The 12,053-nt window shown below is 35.4% G+C and overlaps 2 protein-coding genes across 2 annotated transcripts in view; one reads left to right on the top strand and one right to left on the bottom strand.

The window, feature by feature from the left end:
* The window catches only part of LOC132205847 (T-cell leukemia homeobox protein 3), a 28,388-nt gene extending 18,081 nt beyond the window's left edge, over positions 1 to 10,307 (top strand). The window contains exon 3 of the mRNA XM_059635172.1: positions 9,511 to 10,307. Within this exon, the coding sequence (XP_059491155.1) occupies positions 9,511 to 9,868 (358 nt within the window). The 3' untranslated portion in view covers positions 9,869 to 10,307. The remainder of the gene's footprint in view (positions 1 to 9,510) is intronic.
* LOC132205848 (homeobox protein Nkx-3.2-like) overlaps positions 1 to 12,053 on the bottom strand; it is a 182,434-nt gene that overhangs the window by 166,586 nt on the left and 3,795 nt on the right. The gene's annotated exons all lie outside the window — the stretch shown is intronic.

Genomic DNA, 12,053 nt, shown 5'->3' with positions numbered 1-12,053 from the left:
TATTTAAAAAAGCGCTAAATTTAGTTCCCTTTGAAGCCAATCGCGGCGAAAGACAAACACTTTTTGAAGGAGCTGGCGACCATTTATTTACTCTCTCTGGCAAGACACACGGCGTTTTTTTTTTTATCGAGCTGCGGATCTGATGTTGCGCGGCGAGGCGTATTATCTCTGTTGGGCTTTACATATTGGAAAGAGCAGCCAGCGCGTCTTATAAAGAAACACGGCCCTTTTAATTACCTGCCGATGGCCGAGGCGTACAACACACACACACCAGATAGCGCGCGCGTTAATGGGTATTTCTTGTAGGGAGGCGGACTGCGCCACATAAACAATAGCAAATGCTCATGTTCGCCAAAGCGACTTGCATGTAAAATACCAATACACAATATATAAAACGTACGTGCCTCTGCCTCGCTGCTCGCTCGAACGTGCTAGCAGATTTATACCCATTCCGTCGCTTTTATTTCCAGCAGCATGTAAAGTCGCCGGGATTATATGTGCCGATTGTTAATTACCACGCAGCCACCCAGACGATTTGCATGTGTGTGGCATTCGCTTAATTAATCTCAGCAGCCCCTGCTTCCACCAATAATACAAATTTTATTCCATTTATTCAACTCCAGCAGTTTCTGCTCTTGATTTTAGCACATTTCAAGTATTTGATTTTTTTTTGTTTACGAAGATAAATTTAATAAAGTTGGTTAAAAGTTTGTTGATTAAGTTTCTGTTATTACTGAAGGAAATCATCTCATTTTGATTAATTTTATAAGTATTTTGACTAATTGTTTAAGGGCAAACCTTCGGATGGAAAGAAAATTTCTTCTTATTCAATTATTTAACTGAGAAGCTGTACCAAAAAGTTGAAACACTTTTAAGAACTTTTCCCTTTTTTGCCATTAACGCTTTAGACAATTTTCCTTGTCTTTTTTCCACTGGCTGCTCTTTTCCTTCCATTAATCTAACTAACAGCAGCGGCGCTTGAATGTCTGCCTTTTAATAAATTAAGCCTTTCCGCAATGAAATTTAGTTAATTGAAGCCAGATATAATGAAGTTAGCGCGACTGGCGAGCTGAAGCACCAAAAGGGAGCTGCTGCGTCGCTAGCTCTGATCCCTTATCTCACCCTGCCTGCCATTTGTCTCGCTGTCTCTTTGGCACAATGTTCTCTTCATTAGGTAAAGGCCCTTCCTTTTCTTCTTTCGTCCTCTATATCGCGGAAGAGAGGCTCACGTAGTGGATACTGACAATGAGGGCAAAGAATTAATGAAAATAAAAAAAATAAAATTCGTAAAAATAGAATCCTTTTCTCTTAAGAATATACAACTTGTTTGATATTATGGTCTAATTAAGTTTAATAAAGACAGTTAAGGATCCAATAGTTTTTTCTCATAAACATGATCGTATTTAAAGCAAAATCAACAATTGAAATGAATTCATTGTCAAATTTTTATAATGATCAAAAGAATAGCGTTTTAATGTAAGTTTCATTGTCAGTGGAAAAAATGTGTTTAATAAGATGTGCTACCAAATAGTTTAGAAATAGAGATTTTTATATTGAAATCCTTCAAATAAAATTTATAATTTCCTTTCATAATAATTTTTATCAAAGGGACCTTTTAAAATTTCACAATTCTCTGTTGAAATTTTCCTTAAATCAGAAAATGTGCGGTATAATGAAAACTTCAAAGTATATCTCTGTCTTTGCGCCCCCCATTCTGACTGATCACTTTGCCGGGTGACGTTTAAAAGGTGAAGGCGACACACACGCAGTCATCCTAACTCCCTTAATGCAGCGCACCAAGCCCAGCCGCGCCTGATTCGATTTTCTCATCTCTCTGTGCCGATCTATCCACCCCTCCTGCGTCTCACCCACCCCCGGGAGTAGCTTCTGGCTGCAACTTTGCCGCTATTATTTAAGTGAGTGCTCTTTGTCTCTCGCTCTCGCTCTGGGAAACCAGAAGCCAAAGAGCCCACCCTTAAAGGTGTAATAACTTTAACGAGGGGAAGGCAGACTGCGGCTCGGTTTTAGCGCCGAATAGTTAAGTTAATCGCCATAAAGATGATGTGCCTCGGGCCGGTAATCATTTCGGCCGCCGGCTTTTAACTTTTGCACGGCCACTTTGGCGATACCTTCAATTTGCGCTGCAAAGTTTCGGAGCTTGTGAAATTTTAATGAATATAAACGAGCTGCCACTCTGGATAAAACACCGTGCGATTAGACTCTGATAGCAACTTGCTTTATAGATTAATTGTCTAATTTTCATATATATTTATAACAACAACAAAAACATAGAAATAAATTACAAAAATATTGAACTTGTGTGTTACAATAAATATTTTAATTTGGGTATCCTTTTGATCTACAAAAATACAACAATTAAAATTCAATACTAAGTATTTGTATAGTTATTGGAACTATCTATAAAATAATGAATTTTGCTAATTTCCTTGAATTTATTTTTAAATATCTATGACGTCTTTTAGAAAAAGCTATTAGCTTAAAATAAAAATTATTAAATTAAATGCCTAGTATGGGAATAACAAATTCAACAGAAGATGCAGGAAACTTTTTGATAATTATAAATTACGCATTTTATGTCTTTGAAACAATGCAGCTCATGATGAATAATTAGCAAAACGAGGGGTGTTACCAAGGGGTAATAAAACGACGTCTGCGTACGTCTTCACGGTTTACACGCATCCTGCTGCTTGTCAAGACAATGTAACGCGTCGCTTTATGGGCCCATCAAACAGCCGAGACCGACTTAACGTCGTCAATTCGGGGCGTTATTAGCCGACGCAGCATCGCTCACTCTTGACGTTTTATGGACCAGCAAGTTAGGTTTTCAAAAGCTGCTGCAAATCAAATTTGCCTTATTAACGCCACGTTTTCGCAGACGAATAAATTTAATTGGAAAAAATGCATTTAAGTGGATAACGAATTACGAATGAGTTATTTTTCCATACATCTTAAAAAATAAAGAAATTTAATGTAAAATAGCCTTTCATAAGTAAAATGAGTGAAATTTAAATAAAACTACAGCTAAATCATTTTAAAAGATATTATATCATTTTTATGATTTTTTTAAAGGAGACCTAGACTCAAGGCTCAAACGTTATATTTTAGATCGTTTTCAAGCAAAAAATTTGCAAAAATTTTTCATTCAAAAACTTTCCCAATTCTGTAAAATGAAATTTGGTAATTGTAATATAAAATTCCTGATAATTTTATTTATTATGTAAATGTGTTCATTTTAACCATACATTGCATGATTATTCATTTAAAAAAAAAAAATTGAACAAACAATCTCCTTTCATTTTTTTTCCAAATAAATTTGTGTTTCGAACGAAAAGCCATTGTCTTTTCTTCCAATAGCACGTCCAACAATAACTTTCTTATCTCCCTTCACAATAAAAGACTCTCTCACCGTGAAAAAGTATGAGATCTCGGAACAAATGGCAATTTCATTCCCTGCTTGCCACCGCACAAGAAACAATAGCTCAATAAACAATAAGTGTACTGCACGCACCCCTCCCTGGAGAAAAATGATGCAGCCGCCGCATTAGGAAAGTGTCTCATAATCAGGTTAGACACAAGTTCTTCGAGGGGAACAATGATTAAAACATGGCCGATCGAAGCGAGAGATATGCTCTCGGTGCTGTTTCATTACTATTAACGCGCGCGCCCATCGCCTGCAGAAGTGATCTCTCGCTCCCCCAGCCGGAGATTTTAATTTGAGAAGTTGGCAGGCAGCACACGCGAGAGATAGAAGACGAGTCTCGAACGAGGGGATTTGCCGGGGATCAGAATGCCGGGATGAAAAGTGGCCGCGACACGTTGCGGAAAAGCAGCAAAATTGATATGTCGGCAAGGATCAAAAGCAAAATTGGAGCAAAGCTTTCAAAAATAGCTGGATGTGTTTTAATATAACTTTTAACAAGAGTCACAATATTAAATTTATGATAATATACTCAATATTTTAAGTCTCAATCTCTATCTAGGCCATTCAATTTTAACAAATTGAAAAATATTGAGTTAAAATGTGAGCAATTAAGATAATTATAGTTTTTTTTTCTTTAAATACATAAATTAAACATGCAAAAATATAAATTTTACCATAACCAGTTCAAAAAGCTTGCCAAAAACTTTCCAATAGCAGAGTGGTGGGGGAATCTTTAATCCATTAATAGGATCAAATACTTCCTTCTTCAAACTTTAGTCAACCCCCTTTATCAAAAATTTACTTTTAAAACTGAAATCTAATCGATTCCTTGTGATCCCAGCTTCGTTTTTTGTTACTAAAATTTACCATATTCAGACATAGAATTAAAATTTAAACTCGACCATAAATGAAATTTATGAAAAACTCACAATTAATACTATCCAAATATCAAATCACTTATTTTTAAATTGAGTGGTTATGAAATCGAGCTCTTCTGTATGAAAACTGTTAGTAATTTTTATCATTTTTGTTTTGAAACAACATTATCAATAAATCTAATTAATGAATGGTATAGGCTTAAATTTAGTCTGACAATCCGGTTTGTTAAAATTTTTACCTAAAGAAGAAACAAATAAAACCAGACCAATAAATTGTTCTCTTTTTCCGCTTTCTTCTTTATTTCCCTGCACACTCGGTCTCTTTTTCTCTCTCACTCCGTCCCAATTAATTTGATCTCCACGAGCTTCAATTAATTGGAATGTACAAGCTGCAGCGAAAAACGATCTCCTGCGTCGTCTGCGCCGAGGAAGGTGTTTCCACCTCTCTTAATGGCGATCGCAGTTAATTAATTAAATTTTATCGTCGCAGCAGCAGCTTCGTTAAAAATAAAGAGCCGCGCGGCAGATTTCGTCCTTAACTCTCCTCTCCCAATATTTACGGCGTCAATCGAGATTCTTTACACCTAAAAGAGTCCAAATATTTTCGACCGCCCGAACTCCACAAGAGAAATTAAAAAGACACCGCCTCTCTCTGCTACTGCGCTGATTAATAAAATACACCCAGCAGCTTATTCCAATCTGGAGATAAAAAAAAATAAAGGAGGAAAAAGAGCAGAGACTCGTCGTGAGCCAGAGGTCGCTAATTAACCGGTAAATGGCCTTTCGTTGTCGGCTCACATCACACATGACCGCCCTAATCGAAATCGAATAAAATGAATCCGCCACCCAAGATGACACTGGCGATATCCACGGCTGCTTAAAATTAAACTCGGCCGCCGCGTGTGGGACGTGACGCAGTCCTCACGCTATGACACGCACATAAAGAATTTCAGTTCAAAAGTTTTATATTATACGGCGATTGTTTAGGAAAATAATAATATACATGGTAAAAAAATTAAAAAGATATCCTTGGTGTAATTCAGAGTTTATTTTTAAGAGTATTAAATTATTCTTCCTAAAAAAGTTTGCTTAAATTAAACAATTAAAAAAAAATGATTATTTTCGAGAAATTTTTTATTTTTAAATTATTTTTTATTTTAAGGAGGGTCTACAGATAAGAAATTGCCGGATAAATTTAGCTAAAAATTTGGTGAAAATTATGGCTTAGAGAAATGAGGGGTTTGATTAAATTTTTTAGACTCATTTAAACCATGTAAAAGACTCTATAATAGAGAATAAAATGCATCAGCGCCACCACAGGCTAAACAATGAATTAATCTTTTTTGGACCACAGATCACTTTAAATCTCTGTACTCCATTCTTAGAAAGTTGAAGTATACGACATTTTAAATTTTTAAACTTCTTTTCAAAACAAGTTTGTCCATTTCTTCCTGCTGAAAACATAAAAAAGGAATTTTTTTTGCTATAAAATTTTAACGCTCTTCTTCCAATAGGAAGATCAAAATTGTTCAACTATTTCCTGGCTAGTTTTAAACCGAGTGATATTTTCCATTTTCTCCTGACAGGACAGAGTGACGCAAAGTGTTTTCTGATCGGTCCGAATGGAAGTCTTTCGGTTGCATACGCATCAAGGGGTAATCGAAGCAGGCCGAGTGTGTCTCTCGCCGCACAACGCGAAAAGCCTCTCGGACAATAAAAATAACAGGCAGTGAGTGCTGCTTTGAGAGTTTTTGACGGGCGCCGCTCGCTGAATATTTCAACGCGCTAAACAGCCGAGCCGTGTCCCCTTTCATTATTCACCGGCGCGCCTCAATAATTCACTGGCGAATTCGGCAAAAGCGCAGCTCGGTATTTCAAACGCAGGGACGAGCACAAGACGACCCTTCCGCTTTTAAAGTGTCAACTTTTCCATCAGTCTGGCGAGAGAGGAAAGAGAGCGGCCTGCTTTTTGATGACTTCTAATGCCTTGTTTTTGATTCGGTCCTTGTCCGCGTTAAAAGGGCTGTGAATTTTTCATCACAAAGCTACACTTCCTTTTTGTTAAATTTATATTTTGCTTTTTTTTGCACTCAGGTGTTTTAAGATAAATAAATATTTACACTGATTTGTTGAAGGTGAAAATTAAGTTTCATAATTTTATTTTGTAATTTTGGAGCATCTTTCCTTAATTTGTTACATAGAAGTTTAAACAGATAAATTTATTTTCAAGTAAAACACATGAAAATATGCTCAAAATTTAATTCTCCTCTACTTAGCCTCAAATTGTACCTTGCCTTATTTCCAAATTCCTACAATTTTAGCCAATGACTTTTTACGAAAATCCATAAATATTCGCCGCCAAAATGTCTCATATTATGCTTTTTTAATTGTCTACATCTTCTCGGGAAATATTATAACATTAAAATTATATTAATTTTTTCTTTAATGTTAATATTTCACAGAGGCTTATATATTTTTTCCAAGTTTTTATAAAAAAAAATTATTTAATCTATTTTATTATATTGTGAATAAATTAAATAATTATTGATAAGATTAAAAAAATTTTTATCCGTTTTTATTTCTAAGAAACAAACTAAATAAATATATTGTAAAGATTATTTTACTATCATTATCATTCCACCTTCTTTTAATTTAATGGATAATAATGAGAGTCTCTCACTAGTCAACAAAACAATCATTTTGCCCTCGTTAAGATTGTTAAGAAGTGACAATTTAGGCAATTTGATTTCATTAAAAAGAACACGGCGATGATAAGATGCGATAATAAAGGCAGCTAAGTTTCCCCCAAAAGCAATCAAGTCTCTTCTCAATGCTTCGCGGCTTGTCTGCGCCTCTTTTTTTATTTTCCCTTTCCTGCGTGCCGACGTCGCGGTTATTTCAGCTTGTTCCGAGATCCCTATCGCGCTGAAGTTCCAACTTGTTATTTCGCCGCGCGTGTTGTTATAGTATAATAATATTGTCTGAATAAAAAAAACGGCAGAGGCGCTTTCTTTTGGGCCGCGCGACCGCACCGCCGTGAATAATGAATGGTCCTTGCTGCGTTATTGGCACAATACAAGCGCCTTTCTTTGTTGCGGTGACAAATCAAATTGAAAGCAACATTAAAAAGAGCAGCGACTGCTTAAGTGCGAGATAAACAGCCAACACAAACACGGAGGCCAAGGCTTTTTTACTGTCAAGATTTTTTTCAATTAGCCGTTTTATTTCAAAAAAGGTGAATTAATTTTAATTTCAAAATCTCCAAAATAAATCAAAATTTTCATTAATTTTTTTTTAAATGAAAAATTGCAATGATTTGTTGATTTCTTTTTGCAAATATTTGTTTTCTATTTTTATTTGAAAAATATTTATTGCCTCTTTAGGAAAATAAAATATACTGACTGAAAAGGCATCGAGGAGAAATTTACTGAAAAGGTTTTTTTAAACACGGCCATGCAGTTTCTCTCTCTTTGGTGTCAACGAAACTCCTTAATTGCTTTAAAAGACGCCTTAATTACATTTGAAGGTTTTTCCAACTTTATACGAATTTGAAACCGGCCACTCAACTCAACAAACATGCCACTTATTGTCAGGCTGCACGTGATAAAAAAGCGCGTTTTTAAACGCGCCAACATAATTTGTAGGCGCAGCATGTGTCGTTCCTGAAAAGGACGCACGTTTTGCCGAAAAATGGGAGGAAGAGCCAGCAGGGGATTGAGAGCAAACACCATAATTACTTGCGTAAAACGACTCGCACGCACGTGCGTCGGATTTCGCTGCTTGTTTTGGCACCCCCCGGTGGCGATTTTTTACCTTTTTGTAATTTAAACGCTTTTAACGACAACGCGCGGGTTTCTATTTTTTGTCAACTGATAAAAATGATGAATGTTGTTCATTTTAAAAGCGAGTTTTCATGGCTGTTGACGACAAAGCTCTTGCATCACACAAAGTATTTAAAACTACCTGCATTTCCTTTATTGCAATGACTTCATAGCAGTTGAATACATAAGAAATTTAAAATGAAATATTTATTAATTTTCTCATATTTCAAAAGTTTGTTACCTTGTTTTGCCTTTGAAAAAGTAGAACTAACAGTTAGAATTTATTTTACCAAATTATGCTTTTCAATAAATATACACACACATTTTTTTCTTCTTCTATTTTAAAAATAATTTCCAATTGCAATTATGAATTTCGGATGATATTTTAATTTTGATAAAATTTATTCAAACTGATTGTGTAACATCTCTCATGAATTTATACATAAAATTTTAATTCGTTAATTTTCAAAGCTAACCCTGTGATTTCAAAACAGCAATAAATAATTGATACATTCGGCTGCTTTTCAATCAGTAATATACGTCGGCTGGATGAAAACGGCCCAGCGTGTCTGCCAGTCGAACGCAAAACATATTTCGCTCTCCCTTGCGTTAATTAAACCACAACACCCATAAAGTGCCAGTCAAAGTCGGACGCTGTCTGTGCATATTGGGGCCAATAATTGAGAGATAACTCGAATTTATTAAACAAGAGCAGCACGGCCGATAATAAACAACCACTAATAAATTATTGCACCTGTTGGCGTAATTGAATTTAATCGCTAATTTATTGAGCGTTCAGGCCGCGAAAATTAGCCCGTCCGATATACACGTACGGGCCGAATTTATCTTCCCTCTGGTGAACCGACTATGGGGTCGGACTGAAATTTATTGCTGGCAGGAAAATTGACGCTCTGTATGGAAACGGGGGATTCTGAAATTGGATGCGGTAAAAAATTTCAAATGGGATAAATTTGATATTTTTAATTAGTTCCAAATAAACGTTTAGGGTAGAAATAATTTTAAAATGATTTGATACATTATTTTGCTGTTGCTTTTTAAATAAATTTATTTCAAATTATTTGTGATTCTCGTTTTTATTTAGAAATGTTTCATAAATTTAAATAAAATAACAAAGTTTGGTGTGATAAAGTTATATTTTAATATTTTCTTTGACAATGAAAGTCATTTAAACTTGTTGCTTTTAATTTTTTCAATTCTTTTAAGATCTGAGAATTCAGAATTATATTCTTTGATAATAAATATCAAAATTCAAATAAAATTTTAATTATCTTCATAATTAATTTAATAAAATTAGATTTTCCAATTTTTAAAACTTTTTTATAACAATCAAAATTTTCTTTGTTCGCAGAAGGCAGACGGCCGAGGAGCGAGAGGCCGAACGACAGGCGGCCAACCGGCTGATGATGTCCCTGCAGGCCGAGGCCATGAGCAAGGGCATGTTCCCGTCGGCGGGGGCGGCCACCCCCTCGGACGGCCCCAGCATGCAGTCTCTGCAGTGCAGCGCCTCCCTCAGCGCCCTCCAGAGCATGCAGCCGTGGGGGCCGCCGCCCGGCTCGATGGCGGCCGCCGTGGCCGCTGCGGTGGCCGCCGCCCACTCGTCGGCCGCCTCTGAGCCCCCGCACAGCCCCCAGAGCGATCCCGGGGGCCTTTTGCATGCGCCGCCTTCGTACCTCAACCCGGCGCCCATGACGTCACCAATTTGCTGAAAAAATTCCATTTTTTTTGCCTAAGCCCAGAGATAGTCAGTTGTTTGTACATAATTTATTAATTTTACAATAATTTCTCTGCTGCTTGTGCAAGGAGAAATGTATAAAAACGAAATCTTGGAAAATTATAGTGATGAAGAAGTCAGATAGAATTTAAATTAGAAAAATTGAGCGTTTGAATGGATGGATTTTTGTTTGTAAAATATAGAGGACTTTGTGTAAAAACGGTTTATATTTTATAATTTGTGTAGTGAATGAATGTGAGAGAGGAAATGTGGAGCAATAAATGCGTTGAAGGATAAATTTTGAACCAAAAACCATCGATTTAATCCCTTATAAGGTTTAATGTAAAAAAATCAAAGATATTGAAATAAAATTTTGTTTAGCGTTCAAAATTATACAAAGAGATTGAAAGTCTCAAAATAAATGTGTTAATTTAAATGTATGAAAATGTTTTTTCTTTGAAAATACTACCTCATAAGATAAAAACAAGCTTAAGTGAAAAAAAATTAGAAAACGTTAATCAAAATTTGCGATAAAAAGGGTAAAAAGTGTTAAAGATAAATTTTGATGTGTGAACTGACTTTCAATGTCAAATGTGCCAGCACAGTTGCATTGAATTTGAAAAAGTCCCATTTTTTTACATTCGGAGATGAAGAGATGAGAATTTAAGACTCCAGAAATTGGATCAATAAAACTGAAATTTTTATACTCATAAAAATAATTTGTTAAATATTTGAAATTAAAAATAACTTTCAGAGAACTTTAGATTCTTTCCAAATAAGCTATAATTATTAATAAAAACTCTACATCTAAAAATATTTTCTTTGTTTCTCTTCCTCATTTCTTTTCAAAACTACTTTGCTATTTTTTATTGTAAGCAAAATTTTTCACCCGTCTCTGCTCACAGGTCTCCGAATATCGGAAAGGTTGATTTTTTTTCTGTTGGTCTAATGACGCAGATTCACGATCACGCAGGTCGGTGCCGCTTGCTTTCGTGCCGGAAGTGATCAGAGCACGGGCGCAACAATTGCCTTTGGGCCGCGAAACGAGCAAAGAGAGGCCGCCGACCGCAAAGACTAAATAAGAGCTGCGGGCGCCGCTAATAGGGCCGCCGAGAGGAAACTTGCTTGTTGACCTGTCAGCCAAAAACAAACTCGCGAGCGGCACTAAAGAAGCTAGATTACATGGCGACGAGCCACCCACTAATTAGAGGGGGTTGATGATCGGCGCGCAGGTGAGAGCAGAGGCTCAAGATGGTTTTATAATATAAAAAATAAAGGAAAGGAACGGTTCGCACGCAATCCGTCTCTCACCATTCGGCTCAATCAAAGGAGCCGCGAATTTGAAGTAAAATGAATGAAGAAAAAAGAGGAGATCTATCAATAATCTTCAAATTTGATTTATTAACAAATTTATTTAAGAAACTTAGAATCAAATTTAAATTTTTTTTTTAACAGCATCTTTCCGCATATTTAAAACTTTGTTCTGCATTAGAAAATATTAAAATTTTCATAAAATTCTCATTTTATTCTATAGAAAATAACCTTTTAATTTTATAAGTAATAAAAAAAATCTTAAAATTTTGTTCGTCTTTTCCATTTAGACTTATTTTTGAATTGTAGAAGCTGAAAATCAGCGGTCGCAGCGTCCCAATAAATAAATAACTCGTCCGTAAAACTAACCATTATTAAATTTTTCGCACCGGTAACTTGTGTCTTTAAAATATATCTTGATTTGGGCTTGTAACATGTGACTTACGTGTCAGTAAGTTGTGTCTGCCGTAACTTATTACCTACAAAACCGTATAAACTGGATTTAATTTGAACAAAAAATTAAATCCCTTTCTTGCAAACAAATCGTTTTTCAACTATTGATTATAAACAAAGTTTGATAAACAAAACAAAATAAAACAACAAAACAGAAATATGAAGAACTGACTGGTTAAATTTTTTTTAAACTTAACCTCGTACTTTCTTATTTAAATGAAGCCTTTTTCTGTAAGAGTATAACGACTTAGATTTTCTTTAAAATTTATATTTATATTTCGAAAATTTGTAACGCAGAATTCAATTCCTCCTTCTTTTAGAGTATACAGCGGTATACAGTATATAAAATGCATGGTCTATCACTATATCTGCTTTTATTTTGCATGAACGCGAAACAGATCGCATCTGAATTGGAA

Source organism: Neocloeon triangulifer, unplaced genomic scaffold, assembly GCF_031216515.1.
Source record: "Neocloeon triangulifer isolate White Clay Creek 2 clone unplaced genomic scaffold, ASM3121651v1 ptg000003l, whole genome shotgun sequence".
NCBI classification, from domain to species: Eukaryota; Metazoa; Arthropoda; class Insecta; order Ephemeroptera; family Baetidae; genus Neocloeon; species Neocloeon triangulifer.
This window is presented reverse-complemented; position numbering and strand designations above follow the sequence as displayed.